This window comes from Danio rerio, chromosome 12 (assembly GCF_052040795.2).
Source record: "Danio rerio strain M-AB ecotype USA chromosome 12, GRCz13ab, whole genome shotgun sequence".
NCBI lineage: Eukaryota > Metazoa > Chordata > Actinopteri > Cypriniformes > Danionidae > Danio > Danio rerio.
In genome coordinates, this window is record NC_141032.1 from 19,371,185 (window position 1) to 19,392,568 (window position 21,384).

At 35.0% G+C, this 21,384-nt stretch overlaps 2 protein-coding genes across 4 annotated transcripts in view; one reads left to right on the forward strand and one right to left on the reverse strand.

The window, feature by feature from the left end:
- lipf (lipase F, gastric type) overlaps positions 1 to 9,810 on the reverse strand; it is a 37,847-nt gene extending 28,037 nt beyond the window's left edge. The window contains exons 1-2 of one of the 2 annotated variants that reach the window (XR_015503364.1): positions 9,715 to 9,810; positions 7,976 to 8,087 (exon numbers count right to left, since the gene is read on the reverse strand). Coding sequence is in view for 1 of the 2 variants with exons in the window: in NM_213404.1 (NP_998569.1) it covers positions 7,976 to 8,083 (108 nt within the window). In the remaining variant the exon portion in view is untranslated. 2 annotated transcript variants of the gene reach the window in all.
- A 463-nt stretch (positions 9,811 to 10,273) lies between these two features.
- Positions 10,274 to 21,384, forward strand: part of rnls (renalase, FAD-dependent amine oxidase) — a 184,622-nt gene continuing 173,511 nt past the window's right edge. Inside the window, exons 1-4 of one of the 2 annotated variants that reach the window (XM_087274908.1) lie at positions 10,274 to 10,478; positions 12,447 to 12,552; positions 12,696 to 12,841; positions 18,951 to 19,109. In XM_087274908.1, the coding sequence (XP_087131034.1) occupies positions 10,361 to 10,478; positions 12,447 to 12,552; positions 12,696 to 12,841; positions 18,951 to 19,109 (529 nt within the window). In that variant the 5' untranslated portion in view covers positions 10,274 to 10,360. 2 annotated transcript variants of the gene reach the window in all.

The window sequence follows — 21,384 nt, forward strand, 5'->3', positions numbered from 1 at the left end:
TATATATATATATATATATATATATATATATATATATATATATATATATATATATATATATATATATATATATATTAATGCATATGGCACCTATGGCAATTATATATATGTACATATATATAGTGCTTATGGCACTTGCTTTCCATATGAATTGAAATATATGTAAATGCCACACAAAGAGCCTGTGTTTACTCTAAAAATATTATTGAGAACATTCCATATTCTATTTTAAAAAATAAAATCACTTACAAAAGCTAACACCCGTATTCTAATCTCGTATAAAAATCAATTTAATAAACAGTGAGGCTGTTCATTAAAAAAATGAAATGTAATATTTATTATTTATTAGGAACTGAATCCTACTTTAATAATAAAATTAATATTATTAAGATGATGAAAATTATTATTCATTTATTAATTTTCTTGTCGGCTTAGTCATTTTATTAATCCGGGGTCGCCACAGCGGAATGAACCGCCAACTTATCCAGCAAGTCTTTACGCAGCGGATGCCCTTCCAGCCGCAACCCATCTCTGGAAAAAAACAACACACACATTTACACACACACTCATACACTACTGACAATTTAGCCTACCCAATTCACCTGTACCGCATGTCTTTGGACTGTGGGGGAAACCGGAGCACCCGGAGGAAACCCACACGAAGGAAGGGAGAACATGCAAACTCCTCACAGAAACAGCAACTGAGCCGAGGTTCGAACCAGCGACTCAGCGACCTTCTTGCTGTGAGGCGACAGCAATACCTACTGCGCCACTGCCTCTTTGAAAATGACTTTTGAAAATGACTTCTAACCAGTTCAAACCCATGTCATATACAGTACAAATACTCAACATATAACCTAATATAAATTAAAATCATTAATGTATGCTACGTTTTTTGTTTTCACAAGCTTTGGAGACGTAACACATCGCTTTTAAATAATAGGTTGCCTATAGCTTTCGTCCAAGCCACGGCTTTGTACAAAATGACATCAATGTTTTCAAAGTGCACTATGTAAAAAACGCAATTGTAAACATGAAGATTGCTAAATCTTTGAAAGCAAATTACACCTGAGAGAGATGACTTTATTGCTTTAAAAAAGATCATTCCAAATATGGCCAATTGGGCATAAGGGATGACTAGGAATAGAACAAAACCAGGAACTATGTTTCTTGGTTTTGTTGCAAGCATTCAAGTTTACGGTGCAATTTTGCGAATGTTTGTTGGAACAATGGATTTGGGAAATGCCAAATTAACGAACTATGTTTGTAACAACAGAACTTGCGACCTTAATTGGCTAACAATAGTTTTCAAAATCGCACTCCTGGTTGAGTTATTAATAAATAACCCACTAAAGGTTAAAAATAACCCAACGAAGCACCAAATATTTTTAACTCAACCATAGGGTTAAATAAATAAATCAATGTTTTTTAGAGTGTAGCCTCGCCTAATGAGACTGGTTGGCACAATATTTACAGCACAATATATTCTTGGTTTAATTTTGGAGACCGCCACGAGAAGATCATACTTCATGTTCAGTTATGGCCTGTGTTTATTTTTAATATACATGAGTGCTGTAAACAATGACCTGATGCCATAAAATCAATTGGCTGTAACTGATGGTTTATTATTCTGAACACCCCAGGGGTCACAATTCTAGGGAGAAAACAAATGAAAGACTTATGGCTATTTATTTGTATGTGTCCTTCAACTTAGTCCTTTTATTTATCATGGGTCGCCAAATCAGAATGAACCGCCGACTTCCAGCTGCAACCCAGTACTGGGAAACACCCATACACACTCATTCAACCACTCATTCACTATGGCCAATTTTGTTTACCCAATTCACCCATAGCGCATTTCCCAGAGATGGGTTGCGGCTGGAAGGGCATCCGCTGCGTAAAAACTTGCTGAATAAGTTGGCGGTTCATTCCGCGGTGGCGAACCTGGATTAATAAAGAGACTAAGCCGACAAGAAAATGAATGAATGACCTATAGTGCATTTCTTTGGACAGTGGGAGTAACCAGAGCACCTGGAGGAAACCCACACGAACATGGGGAGAACATGCAAACTCTACACAGAAATGCCAACTGGCCCAGCAAACCACTAACCACTGAGCCACCCCCACTATGACTGTTTTTTTCTGTAGGTTATAAATAAAATTAGGTAATTCTAATAAGTTAAAATAAAATGTATAAAATTTTTGCTAACCACCAACTGGCTTCCCCCCACTCCCTCCTAGTCCCACGACGCACCCTGTATATGCCTCAGTATGCCAGTTAAGGTTACTTTTATATCATACTATAACATATAATGTTATAATAACATTATTATAACATATTTTAACTATACACTTAAAAGTATATATGATATAAAGTAAGCATAAGATAAGTATGTCAAGATAAGGTCATATTTATGTTTACTTAAAAATATCACACATGTGGGGCGATGACAGCTAGAGGGTCTAAAAAACTCATGTGACCTGTTTTTAAATGCATGTTATATATCTTATTGCGAATGATTCATGCATGCACTTAATTTTTTTGGACCTCCTAATTTAAAAATTTTACAAATATCATAAGTTCAATATCAAATGTCATCATACCGTCATTTTATCTGCTTAAAGTTCATCCATTTCTTATTAATAACTGTAAGCCCACATTCAGATCTGCCTCCATAACCAATAGAATCAAGTAATTGCCCTTTTGTAATTTGTAACAATATCTATTACAAATTACAAATCTACCACAAATCTGTTTCAAATTCAGTTACAATGTAACTTTAAATTAAGAAAAAACATCTCAAATTAACAAACGTTTTTATGTTTTCCTTGGAGTACAAAAGCAGTTTTGTTTGGCTTTTGTATGTTTTCAGAAGACATTGAATGTTGCTGACATATATTGCTTTTGTCCTTTATGTATTTTGAAAGATGTTGGCACTGCAATATGAATATATATATAGAAAAGTGTATTTTTCTTATTCTGTTTTAAATGGAAAAAAGAAACCTAAAACAGAATTTTCATTTTTGGGCAATTTTATTTTAAGTACTTTTGAGCACAGCCCAAGTGAGGCATTTTTACAGTTTGATAATCTACTTGTTAAGGCAAATATGTGAAACAGCATACAAAACCCAGCTATTACATTAAAACTAACAGTTTACTCTCTTATCAGCATTTCTGCAAATAAATTCCTGACCTGTGCAAATTTTCAAACAATGATTATGGGATAGGATTATTTAAACCAAGAAGTCTTGATTCATATCCAACCACATCAGTATGAAAGTGCGTTAATGTCACTTAAAGTACAATACCCCTTTTTTCTGTGAGAAATGCATAAAGCTGCTGAACTTGATTATTAAAAAAAAATTAATAACTGATGAATAATGTTTCTCTTCCCTTTTTGATCCAAAGGCTACAGTAATAACATTATAATGTGCTCTGAATGTAGCTCCCAAAGCCACAGCAAAAGGACAAAGTGCAAATTGCAATTCGTTATAGAAATGGTCAACTAATGAATCCACTTCTCTCTAGAACACATGTCAAAACAGGGAACTGGAAATAATATTGCAAATATAGTGCAAAGTTCAGCACAGGCGTAATATGAAATGACATATGATAAAGCCAGCAAGTTGATTGTGATGAACAGTTTTTATTATTTTTATGTCTTATAAATATATGCATTTTGCCAGCAAATATCTTAAGTAGGGTAGTTTTTTTCCCCAAGTAATTATTGTCAGCCTAATATTACTAAATTATAACAACTTGACAGAACATTTTGTGAAACACCAAATCTACATTTCCATCAATTGATGGACTTTTAATTTCTAGACACTGTTGTCTCTGGGTTGTTTGGTTGGGGTTGGTGGAGTCGATCTTCTCTGAAGCATCCTTCAACAGTGACATTAGTACTGAACAACTAAATCAGTTCTTCTAATCGTCCTAGATCTACACCAGCATTTACCACAACTCTGCTGGCAGGCTAAAATATGAAATACACTCCACAAGCTGAAATATTGCGGTGGCTTTTTATCCTTTTCCAGTTCAGCCATGCAGAGCAGCTTTGACACAAACATGCAGTACTTTGTATAAAGCAGGGATGCCCAAACTTTTTCTTACAAAACCAAACTTGATTGAAGCCTGTGGGCCGAAGGTAAATATATCAAACTGTATTGCAAAGTTGCCATGGATAATTTCCTCAATTATTTCAAAATAAATAGAAAACATTACTTTAATCATATTAACTAATGCATTATACTGTATATATATTTTACTTTTTTTATTATTAACCCATTATAACGAAAACATAAAAATTTCATGTATAACACAATGGAGTTAAAGGGCACCTAGGTTACCCCTTTTTCAGATTTAATATTAGTCTTTTACGTCTCTAGAATGTGTATATAAAGTTTCAGATCAAAATACCCATCAGATTTTTCATTATACCTTTTACAAGATGCTGTTTCATACTGATTTCCAGCAGGGGGTGGTTTTGTCGTACTGCGCCTTTAAGACGAGTCTTTCCCGCCTACTATTTCTACATGCCTCCTCCCTCAGCTGCGTCAGACAACAGACAGACTTAAAGGAAGGTCTCACGTAGCGTTTGTGAGATACTACAGTAAGAACTAACCTTTACTAATCAGTATTGTGAAGTTGCATTGATGAGTCACACACAATATCGTTACGAAGTTAACACACACACACACAGATACACACGCACACCGCAGATGACACACACACACACACACACACGCAGACAGGCAGGCAGACAGAGCGCACTTAGCTTAGTTAAGGCTAACCTCAAGTACTGTGTGGATATCTGTTATGCTAATGTACAAAATAAACCTGATTTAACTTCCACAAACCGGGATTGAAGCGTCTTCTTTTATAATTGTTCTGACACGCGGCTGTGCTGATGAAGTAAAGCTGAAGTAAAACGCTGTAATTAATTACACACATCTCTGTTTTAAAACACTTTAAACATGTGAAACTTACTCTTAATCACATTTGATGATGATTGCTGATCCTAGCGAACAGAACAGACCTTTTATTCCCGGTTGCTTTGTGTATGTCTGCCTGGTCTTGTTGACACGTGACTACCGGAACATGTTAATGCGCGCAGCTGTCAATCAATTCGGTGGGCGGGGGGATCGCACACCTACGTAATGGTGCGATCGATTTGAAAACAGCTCCAATTGGCCGACCCTTTTTTTATAGTTAAATTGGAAAAAAAAGGACTGGGTGTGTTCATATCAGCCCAGTATCTATACACTATACCAACACACAGATCTGTCCAAACAGCTTGAAAAGTAGATTTTTTACCATAGGTGCCCTTTAAATGCGAATACAATAGTCAAGCTGCACCTGCCTTTGGCATGATTTGCTCACCGAGGACTCCTAAATTATGGTCCATCCATTGAGCAACAGTATGTTTAAAAAAGAACATTGAAATCATTCACAGCATGTGATTTGTGTAAATTAAAATAAAAAACAAACAAAGAGTTTACAACTACAAATTACAATGTGTATTAAAGGCATTACCCCCAACATTCTCCCTCTTTTCTCAGATGGGATGGTGGGCCAAATCAAAGATTACCATGGGCCAACTTTGGGCCCGCTACTTTGGGCATCTCTGGTATAAAGTGATAAAAGTGACAATAAGTGACAACAAAAGTAAAAGTGACTTGATCTATCACCTGATTGATAATATACAGGGTTTTTTGTCAAGTAAAAAGTCTTTTAGTATAATTTCAAAAATATCCGTCATTTGTCTTTTGATTTTATTAAGTAATGTAAATTCGTGAATAACTTGAATAACTTGTTAGTAACATTTGAAAACAAAAAATACTGGAATTAAAGAACTTGTATTTGAGGAATGTCTATTTGTGCTCTCTTAATCGTCATTGCATTGTATAATAAGTCTTCTATTCATTTTAACAGCAGGGCCTATTTGATAAAATTGAAGAAATTATATATATATATATTCTATCATACTGTATTATTTGGAGATATGGAGTGACCATTGAAAATTGCATTTTGGTGTACATGTAGGTAGTCTACAATACGTTACACTGTAAAAAATGCAGGGTTCCACACAATTCATTCATGTTGTCCCAACACAAATTCATTAAGTTAATTCAACATACTTAAATGGAGTGAACATAAAACAATTAAGTTGTCACAAACTAATCTCAAGAATGGGTCATTCCTACTATTCGGTGCCATTTGTGTCCCCAAAGCATTATATGGCACAGAATATTTAAAAATGCAATTTAAAAATCCTTAAAGCTTGTCTGATAGGAGTATCCCATTTACACAACAGGACACAATGATAAGTGCTCAAAATGAAATTACATTATAAATATTTACTCTGATTTCAGTGCAAGTAGCTGAATTGCCATGTCACAGGTGTACAGGATGCTCATGTTCAGTTACAAATATAACTTATAAAACTATAATTAGACTTTTTATTGAATTTGTATTGTTATATGTATAATTAATCTCACCAAATACTATATTTTTAAAAAAATAATTAAAACCTATTAGTAAAACCTTTAAATAAACGTGTCCCAGAAATGAATGCCACCCCCCACCCACTATTACTTTGATGACATAAAATGCCCACTGATTGCTCCTCTAGTCATGTGATTTTTAGAAATTCTCACAATTAGGGAGAGAAATTGTCAACAAGATGCAAAGTTAGTCTCACTCTTTTACCTTATTTTATTTTTAACATTTCAGAGTAGTTTTCTGTTGTGGTGAATCATAACTTGTCTAATCTGTTACCCATTTTTACCCATGGTATTGCTATTCATTATTATTAACCTACTTTAGTATTAACCTAACTTTTAGTATTTCACTATTTTTACTGTACTATCTGTATGTAATTTAACATGTTCCTTGTATTTTATTTGTTTTTTTGACAATTGATGTGATGTAACATTGAAAAATGTTGCGTTTTTTTTTTTTTCTTTTTGATAATTCTTTAACCATCATTTTGTTATTGATAATCGAATGAGGGTGTGGCAAACAAGCTGCCTTAGTTCTTGTTGTAATGTCCACCCTGTTACTTTGTGTCCATCCAGTTACTGCCCTTTCCAACCTGTTAACGATGTAGTTGTTTCATGTTAATTAAATAAAATCAACATATATTACACTCGTTTTTCTGGTTACTTCTGAAGAACTGACAAAATGAAGTCACTTAAAAACAGGGTTTATATATTATATACACTGAATGTAATACATTCAATTTACAACATTCCATACATCATAACAAGTCTTTTTTTAAATAAATCTTGTTTAGTAAAACCTTTTAAAAAATACTATTGCAGGTTAAAGTAAGAGACAGCTCACTAGAAAGGTCTTAGAAAATGTAAATATTACAGTAACTATTTATTTTAAACACCTTTTAAAAGACAGAAGAATGTTCAGTAACGGGGGGGGACATTTGACCCGTGTTACATGTGAAAATTCGGAAAAAAATGCTAAATCGTAATATCCTGAGCTGGACCAGTATATTTTTCTTACACAGTTGTTTAAGAAGTGCTCATTCAACTGAAGTGATAAAATCCTGTAAAATGTAAAAAAAAATTCAGAGACAGTTAAGAGACCTACTACCCTAAAATGGCACCGAATAGTAGCATCCGAATTGTGTTTCTGCTCATTTTAAATAAGTAGTTTTAACAAGCAGCAAACATAAATTTTTAGTGTATGCTAAGCTGTTATAGTGATTGGAAATACATTACATACTATCAGAACATACGCTTTTGCTATATAAATAGATTATTTTTGTTAGTTTTCAACTCATGTTTGAATGTTATCCAGACATTGTTATTTGCCTTTTTTGAGATACGCCTTTTTTTTTTTGCCTTTTTTGAGATACACATTTTGCCACAAAAGGGCAAAACCTGAACTTATTGCATAATAAAGTTAGCACTCAATTTGCCTAAATGTGTCATATTACAGGCTATATATACTTACAATGTTCATGTTAACTTCGGGGTCCAATCCTGTCCCATCCAGAGCCGACTGGCCATACTGAACCAGTCCAGATGTAAGTATTACCAAAGACAACACCAGCCATGACATCTTTCTGTTGAATGCAGAAAAAAAAAACATACAGAATATCTCAACACACACTATACAAAATAGTTTAAAAGCTATATGGTTATCTTTTGCAGCAATCAGTTCACATGTTGCCCAATATGCACCTTTTGACTCTAAAGTAAGCATACCATAAAAAACACAAGGTGCAGCAAAATCCTTGTTTGCTCAGACAAAATAACCGGTCAAAGTTATTATTGCTAAACACAGTGGTTTATGATATCAGGTTGGAAAATGTTCACCTTTTTATTTACTTAAATGTAAACAATCCTACATAATGAAAATTGTATTTGGGTCCACTTTAATTATGCATCATATCGATAAAGTAAGGTTTAATTTTACAACTCCGCGTTCACTCAAAGAAAAAGTAATTCAAGTAGCACATCTGAATGGTTTTAAATGAGTTTTTTTTTTTACTTAAAGAACGACTTTTAGAACAATGCAAGACGGAATGAAAAATGGCAGGGGTGTACAGAAACAAACATATAAGACAATGTGTAAGTACACATACTAACAGACAAGGGTCTTGTGAATTTACAAGATCTTAAAGGTTTCCAGTAAAAAAGCGGTTTTGATGGCTTATTTATTAGTGCTTTGCTTTATGTTGTTTGTATAATGTTTTAATTCAGTTAGTATAGTAGGATAAAATGGTTTTTGGTTAATAAATTTGCATCTGTAAATATGGTACTTTGTATTATCAAAAGATTAATAACATAAGCTTCGTTCTTTATTTTTTGTTGTACTTCAAAAACCCCAAAATAACATGTTGGTATTCTAAACGAAAACTTGGCAATAATTTTTAATTTATGAAATTGGTCATCTCGTACCATATTTTCTTTCAGAAGTGGCAATTCCAAAACATATGCGGCAGTTTTTGTCTGTGACAAACAAAATAAACAGTTTTGATCTATTTCCTGTCTAAACTTGGGAGAAAAAAATGTTTGACAGGGTATTATTTATGCAGGATTTTAAATGAGACCTCTTTAAATTTGTTTTTAATAAAGAATTTGTTAGGCAACAACCATACCTTTTCCAGATTAAATCTCTGATGAACCCAGACCAATAAGAAATTATGTAGGGTTTACTAATTATGGGTGAGTGAAATAAGGAACGTATACGGCCTTATTTTGGTGAAAAGAAATACAAATTTTCCCACACAGTATATCTTAAGGGTGTAACAAAGAGATATTTCCTGAATATGAGTAACTTTTACATAGTGAGACAATACATAAGGGAATAGCAGCAAAGACCAATGCAAATTCTTTATGGAATACATGATAATTAAAATGTGATAAAAATTCTTCATAAGTCATTAAGTAACCTTGGGAATTTAGTACATGTTTAAATGACAGGTACTTTTAGAATAACAAAATGTGTTACGAAAGCACGAGAATTCGCACAGTGCAAACAACGCGGTTAAATCACATTATGTTAACGTACATGGTAAGTTCGCGCACTTCATAAGTCGTTCATGGCAAATGTATTGATTACTGACCACTACTACTTCATTCTGTACAGCACATAAACAATTCGTTTTAAACTCTTCGAAACCAACTATCTGATACCTCGTTCGTTAATAAGGTCCTAAACATGCAATACGAAAAAACTCAACTTACCCAACAACTTTGGTTAAGCTCTCAGCAACCTGAAATGTGTGAAGCGTGAGTCCTGACCACACTGATGGCGATCAAAATGCTTTAGCATCAGCTGACAGTGACATCATGGCTTGATCACTGTTTTAAAAACGCCTTTAATCAATCAACCTCGATTCCTGAAGAAGATTCATGCATGTGGCTGCTTCTTTTTCGATTTTAAGGAAGCAAGCGAAGTAAAGCAATTTATTTGATATTTATCAAATTGACGTCTTTACTAGTTACTGCAAAGGGTCGTCTTTAAATAAAATTAAATGAAATAAACTGTGCTTTTGCTTCATTGATTACTTGTGTCCCCTACGATTGAAAATAATTTGAATTTATTATAAGTATTGCTTATTAACAAATGAAGATGGTGATGTTATTTTTAATGTAGATTTAAAACAGACATAACGCTTTATTATGTTTATTATCTGATGCTTGGCTATTCTGCATATGTATCACTCAAATATGAAATAACCAAGGGTTATGCTTTGGTTGGCCAACAAAAAACACTTCAGGCTTTCATAATACTTAAAGGGACAGTACAATAAATCGTGTAAGATCTTCAGACAAGCGCGAACGCTTTGCTTTTCTACCTCAAACAGTTGTTTATTCACATTTTCTAAAAATGTCCCGAGTTCTTATAGTTGGGGCTGGACTCACAGGTAGTTTATGTGCCTGTCTGCTGAGGAGGGAACTGCCAAACAAAGTTAATATAGTCGTGTGGGACAAATCTCGCGGTGCAGGTTAGCATCTTATCTATTTTGACACACATAATGCTTTTTTTATATGCTGATTTAAAACACTTATAGAGTGGTGTACGTCTCGTGAGTTTTAATCTTTGGATCAGCTGTATGCAGCCAACTTTCATTCATTAAGGTTAACCACGCTGGTGACCTTATAAACATGAGTAGAAAATGGGCAAAATGACGTAACTACATTTTATTATACCCTATATTTTCGTAATATGCACTTTTGCATGAAAGCCCAAATTGGGCAGTTCGTCACTGTATTTCAACCAACGTACAATGATGAAAAACCTGATCGTGAAGTTTGAACTTTGCCCTTTGACAGGTCACGCCCACATCAAATAACACGGTGGATTAAATGGGGTTGGTGAATTAAGAAAAAAAAAAGACTTTGGATATGTAGGTTAAAGATAACAATCAATCCTATTTAAAATATAATTGTATTTCTAGTTGAGGTACTTTGTAAAATGAATGTAGCTAATTTTATTTGATTAAGTATGATTCTTTTTTCATCTAAATGTCCAAGGGTTTAAATGTTAAACATTTTCAAACAAGGCTTTTCATTCATTTATTTTCTTGTCGGCTTAGTACCTTTATTAATTTGGGGTCGCCACAGCGGAATGAACCGCAAACTTATCCAGCACGTTTTTTACGCAGCGGATGCCCTTCCAGCTGCAACCCATCTCTGGGAAACATTCACACACACACATTCACACTCATACACTACGGACAATTTAGCCCACCCAATTCACCTGTACCGCATGTCTTTAGACTGTGGGGGAAACCGGAGCACCCGGAGGAAACCCACGCGAAGGCAGGGAGAACATGCAAACTCCACACAGAAACACCAACTGAGCCGAGGTTCGAACCAGCGACCTTCTTGCTGTGAGGCGACAGCACTACCTACTGTCTACTGCCTCGCCTCTTTTGATTTATGTTAAAGTATTTTTTTATTCTTTATTGTAAATGGAAATGGTGTTTTTACACAAAAAGAAACTTTTAAAAAAAACGTATTGTTAAAAATGTTTTCATTGTTTTTTATTTATTGAAAATGAATTGGCGCGTTTTGGATATAGAAAAATGCCTTTAGTTAGTTCTTGAAGGAACACATTTGACACTGTTAAGGTACAAAGTGTCTTGTCATTGTAATGGTACCTTCATGGATCAGATTTGTTCCTTTGATGAAGGTACAATATTGTACATGCAAGTTTTAAAAAGGTAAATGTTAAATTAAAGGTACATCTTGATTTCTCATGGTACAAATAATGTCATTAAAGGTACAAACTGCAATGGTACAAATTAGTTTCTTTGTCTTAAGGTACAATTTTGTTCCATAAAAAGATACTCCCCTAATAGTTTGTACCTTCTTTTGTACAAGACTTTAACATTTTTTTTTTTTTTTTTGAGAGTGTAACATAAATCTGCCTGACTTCAGAAATTCAGCTTTCCTACAAAGGCTTGACGAAGTAAAAGTATTTGTTCTAGTTAAAAAATCCCTATGCTGAAAATGTCCCAGAAAAATGAACATTTACTCACTATTTACTTACCCTCATGTGGTTTATTTCTTCTGTTTGAACACAAAAGGAAACATTATGAAGAAAGCTGAAAATCTGTAACTATTGAAAACCACAGTAGAATAAACAAACACTAGTCAGAGGTTACAGCTTTTCAGCTTTCTTTTAAATATCTTCTATAGTGTTCAACAAAAGAAAGAAACAAGTTTGGAAGTGAAGGGAGAGTAAATGATGACACCATATATGGTACACACATAATAAATTGATCAGTTTTGTTGTTACTGTCTTCCTAAAGCACCTTTATGGATACGTTTGTGCAATTGTGATGTAATCAATCTTATTTTTATTAATAACTATAGGTTTTCATTTCAGATGTTTTATTTGTCTCTACTACTAAAAATCATGATTATATTATGAGTAGGATTAAGATGTTTTTGCATTAATGTTATAGGGGGTAGAATGTCCACAAGCAGAAGTCCAAACAATCCTTCTTGCTCGGTTGATCTTGGAGCTCAATACATCAGTGCCACACAGTACTATGCTCAAATTCACAGCAGGTGGGCTACTTCTTGCTTTTATTTATTTATTTATTTATTTATTTATTTATTTATTTATTTATTTATTTATTTAATTAATTTATTAGATTATGTGAAAATAGTTTTTTTCTTGTTGTAACTAATGCATTTTCTTGTATTTCCAGCTTTTATGAAGAACTCCTAGCGCAAGACATTTTAAAACCCCTCAGTGCTCCTGTTGAAGGCCTGATGGTAAAGGAAGAAGGAATGGTGAACTATGTGACGCCTCATGGGGTCTCCTCCATCGTCAAACACTATCTCAAAGAGTCAGGTATACACTGTACTGTAGGTCATTTGACTTCTTCTTTTTCCCAAAACTTTTTTCTGTTTCACTAACCAACTACTCTAAGATACTGTAGCAAGTTTTGTTGTTACAAACATAGTTCAGCGATATGGTGTTTCCTGAATCCATAATTTCAAGGTACCAAAGAATCCGTTGCTTCAGTGTACTAAATATCATGATTAGGCCCAATCCCAATTCTACCGCTTAGCCCTTCCCCTTACCACTACCTTTCAGTTTGCGCATTCCCATGAAGGGGTAGGGGTGTCCCAATTCTTTTTAGCTTGAAGCCATAGGGCTAAGGGGAAGGGGTAGATACCCGTTCAAATGAAGAATTTTCTGGACCACACTCGAAACCAAGGTTAAAGAAAATTTCCCAGAATACACCAGCCACAACTACAGCTACACCCAGAAGTAATGAGATCCACAAATTAGTGTTAGTATTAGAACAAACAAATATATGTTTTAATATATTCATAACTGCATTCATGTTTTACCGTCATGCTTAAAAAAAAAAAAAAAAAAACGCTAAAATAAAAACCCCTAAATTTTGCGATCTATAATAATAACTCCTGTACAACACTCCTACAACAGTTTTGACACTCAATGACACTCGAATACCCTGTCAAAATTGTATAATGGCTGAGAATGAGCTTTTTACAGTGTCTGCTATAATGTTAATGTTGTTTTGTGTGTTTATATAGATGAATATGGCCACTGTGTTAAATGCAAAGTACAGTTACGATCTTATTGCCACGGTAGATCGTTATGATAACCTAATATATGCCTTCAGTGATTTCCTGAAAATAAATACCAAAAAATAACACAACTGGAATAACTACAGCAGTCACGAACGCCTAATCTCATACTGTATGAAGCAAGAGATCGCAATGACATATGATTTGGATCGGGCCTTATTCACCTTATTCTTAGCTGACGAGCGGGCACAGCCATTTGAATCTTTTTGAAACTCCTCGTTTGTTGTTTGATGTTGCAAACTGATATTCTCTTATTATATTATTCTACTTGGTCTGTATAGTCATGCAAATATTTGTTTGTAGAGCAAGTAGTTTGACCGTTTTCTGCCGTTTATTATTCCTAGTGATTTCTCCCATAGGCGACTGAAACGGATGTTCTAAAACAATCGCGAAAGGTCAATAGTGACCAAAAATCACAAGTTACCAGTATCATCACAAAAATATTATTTTTGTTTAAAGAAGTTGAAAATGTTTAAAAATAAATTCCACCCACATGGTAACACTTTGTACCAACTACACACTGTGAATCATCTATTAAGCATTAGCAAATAGTGAATTCATTATTTGTTAATCATTGACTCTTTATTAATAGACGTTAACAAGCAATATATAATGGCAGGTACAAATGCTCTATTCTTGACTTTCATAATTTGTTACTGATTAATTTTTCATGACTTAATTATTACATTTAAAAATCATTTTTATTTAAGAAGAGTTGGGGTTTTTAAAAAAAATCAGAATGAGTTAGTAAATGATTAATAAACTATTCAAATCAACATTTATATATTGTGATTCAGGCATATACTAATATAATATATATAGTATGCTTTATTAACTCAACTTCATCCAGTTTTGTGACCTAATATAAAGAAAGGTCTTTTCATGCCTTATAAAAGGGGGCTAATAATTCTGACTTCAACTGTATGTTATTTTTAATAAGATTAGGCTAACTGTTCTTGTACGTGGTTTCATTTACTGTATGGAAAAAAATATGGAAAATTCTCAATAATAATTGTAAAAGAATTAAATGTCTTCTTTCAATTAACTATGGAGAATAAAATAGGGCAAGGCAAACAACAAGGGAGGTAAACATTTAAAATGTTTATGTAGTGTAATTTAAAACTAAAATAACTAGAGCTTAAGAATAAAATCGAAATGTATTAAAAACTAGAACTTGAATAGAGTTGAAGTGAAAGCAGAACATACGGTTTAAAAAACTAAACACTACAAAAACAAATTCAAAAATAATTTTCCTGTTTAATCACATAAATGGAGCCTTTGTGAGCATAAGAGTTAGAGTCTTTAAAGCCATGCAAACAGTTTTTCTTTAGAAGCACCAGGCACTTTATTTTATTAAAAGAGTAATTACAATATAAATATCTCCATTTTAATAAAGATGTGTAATAACAGAGCAAAAAAAACAGTCCATTGTTGCCTTAAAGTATTTTTTTTAAGAGAGAAATTTAACAGTGTAATGCTTTTTATATATTTACAAAGTCATAGAAGCAAGATTTAATAACCGATTTTATCGCTGTTCATAAAGCAGCTGTTTTTCATCAGCTATTTAATGACAGAAATGTGCTGCCAAAAATTATTTTTGGGTCAGCAAGACCCGAGTCGTCCAGCTGTTGTTGTTCCTCCTTAGTCTTACCTTTCTAGAAATCTTTCTTGGTTCCTAGAGAGATCGCAGAAGAATTTGGCCAGGCTGATTTCAAGCTGATTTATGAACTCAAAGATCACGGCTCTTAGTCAATAATCTGACTGAGACTTCAGAAACAGTTCAGGATGTTTTGATGTTTTGCATGTGCTGGAACACAGAACAAAAAGCAGCAGTCAGATGGAACTGCTTTAATGTGTGGAGCAACATTGGGAAACAACAGTTCTTCAAACATCAGCAAAGCATTAAGGGATTTTAGTGAAAAGTGAATTGTGTGTATTTACACTCTATTTTTAACCTTTTCTCTGGTGTTCATTACATATCCTGCTCTCAGCATTGTTCTGTCACCTTAAAAGAATAGTTCACCCAAAAATCTAAATTACCCCATAATGTACTTACCCTCAAGCCATCCTCATGTACAGTATATTACTTTTTTTGTCAGACAAACAGTTTGATTAGTTTTGCATTTTTTTTTCCTGACTCCATGCTACATCAAACTGTTGGACAGTGGCTTTTATTTTGACGTTTCCAAACATGCAGAAATTGATCATAAAATGAACTCGTATGCTGCCATGGGATTAGCGTATGTCATATGAGGTGGATCTATGGCTGTGTCTGAAATCGCTTTATACTTGAGTAGGTACTACATTAGAATTTGAATATACTACAGTACATGACCGTTAGAAAAGTATGTTTGTGTGAATTGTATGAATATGAGTAATGTGAATAAAATTGGTATATACTGAATCTGCCATTTTTGTCATTATCATGTGACCTACCTGTATCAGTTGCATGGCTTCACTCCCATTCATGAAATATCTCGTATGGCATCATGGGATAGTGTAGCATCCGTTGGATCTCATCAGAAGTAGTAGGTCATCCGGGTACTTCTCGCCCTCTGTTTTTCGAATGTTATATTATCTCTTAGCGATTTTAAAGGGCACATAGGTTACCCCTTTTTTCATATTTATTTTAAGTCTTTTGTGTCCCCAGAATGTTTCTGTAAAGTTTCAGCTCAAAAAACCCATCAGAGTATTTATTATAGCAGTTTGAAGTGTCTGTATTATAGCTGGGTAAAGGTTGTTGCTGTTTCTTTGCACTGGGCCTTTAAGGCGAGTCATCCCCGCCCACCGTTCCCACGTCCCTGTCAGCAACATGCCTCAATCGTTATCACGGCTGCCTCAGGAAGCAGATCTCACGTAACGTTTGTGAGAAATACTACAGTAAGAACTTTACCAATCAGTATTTGATGCATTTTTTGTGGAGTTGCAAAAATGAGTTCACGCACACACAGCACAGACACGCAAACACACACACCACACACAGACATAGCACAGACACGTAGCGCAGACACACATGCACATACATAGCGTAGAGAGGCAGACACACACACACATAGCACAGACACGTAGCGCAGACACACACGCACATACATAGCGTAGACAGGAAGACACACACACACATAGCACAGACACGTAGCGCAGACACACACACACACACACATACATAGCGTAGACACGCAGACATACACACGCACACACACACACACACACACACTCACACACACACACACGGCACATACACGTAGCGCAGACACACACGCACATACATAGCGTAGACACACACACATACCACAGACACGTAGTGCAGACACACACACACAAATACATAGCGTAGACAGTCAGACACACAGACACACACATACATATACATAGCGCAGACACACACAGAGATAGACAGTGAGAAAGACACGCGGCTGTGCTGATGAAGTGAATCTGAAGTGAATGGCTGTACTTCATTACACACGTGCACACGTTTTAAAACATGTTAAACTTGTAAAACTCACTTTTGATCACGTCTGATGATGATTGATCCTAGCAAACTGAACAGACCTTTTATTCCCGGTTGCTTTGCGCTCGTCCTGTCTTTTCAATATAATTTTATGCATTACTACGGAGACGTGTTAATGTGCGCAGCTTTCAATCAATATTGGTGGGCGGGGGGACCACACTCCTACTTAAAGTTGCAGTCGATCTAAAAACCGCTCCCATTGGTCCCCCGTTTTTATGTTGTTCAATTTTTAAAAATGGACTGGTTCTTTTTATTTCACCCCAATATGACAATATATACACTATACTTACAGACATGTATGTCCAAACAGCTTGAAAAGTAGATTTTTCACCATAGGTGCCCTTTAATATACTAGTAGGGAAATATGAACTCTTAAATGCACCGTTTGTTTTTTGTAACAGAAATCATTACATTTTTAAATTTTAAACCCCAATTGGTGACTTCTGGTGGCGGCCGAATGCACTTTTTGTGCGACTAACTTATTTGATTTACACTCACCGGCCACTTTATTAGGTACACCTTACTAGTACCTGGTTGTACCCTTGGAACTTTTGCCTTCAGAACTGCCTTAATTCTTCATGACAAAGATTCAACAAGGTACTGGAAATATTCCTCAGAGATTTTGGTCCATATTCACATGAAAGCATCACACAGTTGTTGCAGATTTGTCGACTGCACATCCATGATACGCATTTCTTGTTCCACCACCTCCCAAAGGTGCTCTATTGAAGTGAGATCTGGTGATTGTATAGGCCATTTGAGTGCAGTGAACTCATTGTCATATTCAAGAAAACGGTCGGAAATGATTCACGCTTTATGACATGGTGCGTTATCTCAGAATCAGAATCAGAGTTATTGCCAAGTGTGCTTCACACACACAAGAAATTTGTTTTGTCTACAGAAGCTACCAGTGTACATAAAGTGACAACTGACAACACAAAATAAATGTGGAAAAAAGAAATACCATAAACATTAAACCGAGATGCAGTTAGTCAAAAAATCTGGATTTTGAATTGTATGTACAGGTTTATTATAAATATACTGGTTATAAGGTGCTGTGTACAAATGCAAATGGAGAAAGTATTGCATTGTATATTGATATATGGTGCTGTGTGGAGTTTGCATGTTGGCGTGGGTTTCCTTCGGGTGCTCTGGTTTCCCCCAGATGTCCAAAGCCATGCGTTATTGATAAATTGGGTTGGCTAAATTGTCTGTAGTGTTTGTGTGTGAATGAGAGTGTATGGATGTTTCCCATTCATGGGTTGCAGCTGGAAGGGCATCCGCTGCGTAAAACATATGCTGGATAAGCTGTTAGTTCATTCCGCTGTGATGACCCCAGATTAATGAAAAGACTAAGCCGAAAAGAAAATTAAAGAATGAATTATACATTTCTGGAAGCTTAATAATAAAAGTCACTAGCTAACACCATTATACAACATGGAAGTGCCAGGACAAAATTTAAAACTACTCAGACTGTGTTCGTTTGACAGGAAAAAAGTCATAAAACTACATCAATGATGGCTTGTGGGTGAGTTAATTATGGGGAAACTGTTCTTTTAAGCGATTTAAAAATACATTGTACACATTGTAAGCTAATTCTGATGGATTTTTTATGCAATTGTTTGGTTTGTTTATTCTTTCCAAAATATCTTTTTTTCTAAAATGAGTAATTCATTAAAGCTCTTTGCATGCGCCTAAACTAAATCTTGACTTCTCAATAATTCTTTTCTTTCTGCTTGACTTTTATATATTCTTTTCTGTTTCTCTCTGTTTTTTGTCTCTTTTTTTGCTCCTTGTGCAACATTGCCAACTGTGCCCTTCCGCACTCAAGCAGGAGCAGAGGTTTTCTACAACCGACACGTCACTCACATTCACCGGAAAGACTCTGGCTGGGAAGTGTGTCGCAAAGAAGGAGCTCCAGAGCGGTTTGACGTAGTGGTTTTAACCATGCCAGTTCCCCAAATCCTCCAGCTGCAAGGAGACGTGGGTTCTTGTGAGTACATTACCACATCGCCGCAGACACATATAAACACACACTTTGGCCTTAAAATTGAAATATGACTTTTGGTTTTGCTGTCTGCCATTGTTTCTGCTGAAAATGCATCCCAGTGAAGCCTCATCATTTTTTAATTTGGTCTTATTTCAGAAATATCCATAGAAGATTTCAAAAGTTATTCAAAATTCTCTATTAAGTGAACTTCTATTAAAGTAAACTTTAGTTTAAGCATTTTTACTTGTATTAAGCTCAATCACAACTAACATCTTTATACATTTATAGGAAATTACAATATAAAGAAAAACATTGTAAACATCGGTAAGCATAAGAGAATACATTAAGAAAATGTTTAAACATATTTTTAGTACATCTTGTAAATTGACAATAAAACCTTTAATTTATGCGGGGCCCAAATCCAGCAGCCTGCTTCAGCTGAATTAGCAAGGCCATGTAACTAACATATAAATTATATAATAAGAATAGCATACTTGTGGCTGGAAGGGCATTCGCTACATAAAACATATGCTGGATAAGTTGGCGGTTCATTCTGCTGTGGCGACCCCTGATTAATAAAGGGTCTAAGCTGAAAAGAAAATGAAAGAATGAATGAATGAAAAAAATTTACAAATTTGTTTTATTAAATATTAATGTAAAATAAATGAATTATTTTGGAAATTATTATATAGGCACACAGTGACACACAAACACAAAGCACCATCAATGGCAATATATGTAAATATAAAATGAACGTTAATTAAAAAACAGGTTTTAAATAAACCAATGGCAAAAAAAGAAGGCAACTAAGACAAAACATTGAATGAGTTGCCATCCAGGACATTAAGGCATGTCGGTTTATTGCTTACAGAATTATCCTTCATTGTAAAATGATAAGGATCTTTACTTCCAAATATGGCAAATCTATCAGTATTTTTATTTTCCTAGCTACCTCTGAATAAAAGACAAAGGTTGCTTAAATATTTTGTTGTTTCAACAATTTTGTCAGCCAGTTGACACACACACACACACACACAAACACACTTTATTCCACTTCTGTTGAGCGTGGAAGATATTTTGAAGAATGTTGGTAATGTAAATTGTTCACCTTTGACACCCATTACATGGAACCAAAGCTTTTTAAAGGGACTGTCCAGCATATAATAATGGAATAACATAAAAATAGCTGGACTGTTTGTTCAGCAGTCTCAGATCTGCTTTCAAATGCACAGGTCCACCACTCCATTACATCCATTCAGGTTTGCCCTGGGCTGGTGGTCTTCAGAGACCCCATATCTCAACCTTAAACTGTTTTCCAGCTGCCTCTGGACTGCAGGTCTTGCATTAGGGTCCAAATTGGTATTCTCAGTATGACGTGTTTGAAATGGTAAAACAGAAGTCTGTAAGTAGAAAATATGGAAATGGAGGAGTCAGGTTTGGGCCTTCTGGGTGTTGAAACTTCTGAGAAACTGTGAATAATGCACACGACGAGGGAAAAGTCACAGGCTCAGAAAAAGAGCTGCATCGCAAATTAAGGGATGAATGAAAAATGGAATGAGACAGCTGAAAATGGTGAAGGAGTCGCTAGCGAAAAAACGGCACTTTAAATGGTTGCGGTGTCACGCACAATGCTGCAGAAGTAGGGCAGAGGCAGATGGGTCTCTGCTCTGTTGATACACTAAAAAACGGCTGCACTGGAGCAGCTGAAAAATTAATCTGAATTGGTCTGGATGGAGATGGAGGCCATGTGATCAATGCCACAGTGTAGTTGCACAGGACTTTCACAAAACTGAATGCAATTTCAAAGAGGGTTGAGGCTGTAAGAAGCCCTAAAGAAACACTACTTTTTTTTACCTGTCGCCTGGAGTTTTCACTTTTTTTTTTTAATCCATTGAGCCCTACTTCAGGTCTGTTGAGAGCATTTTTAGTTTAGCTTAGCATAAATCAATGAACTAAAACATTAGCATCTCTCTCTCTCTCTCTCTCTCTCTCTCTCTCTCTCTCTCTCTCTCTCTCTCTCTTTCAAAAGCATTTAGATTTGTTTATTTTATTTAAAGAGCCCCTATTCTGGGTATTTGAAAATGAGCTTCCATGCAGCGTGTAACACAGCACTAAGTGAATGAAAACATCCAGCTGAGGATGAAAGTGCACAGTGAAAGTGCACCATTTTGAAAAAGGCAGATTTTTTAACGAAATAGTCGACTCAAAGTCGAATAAATGAATCAAGTCGGGTTTGGATCTTTTCTTGAAAGTGTTGGCGACGATATGGTATATCACC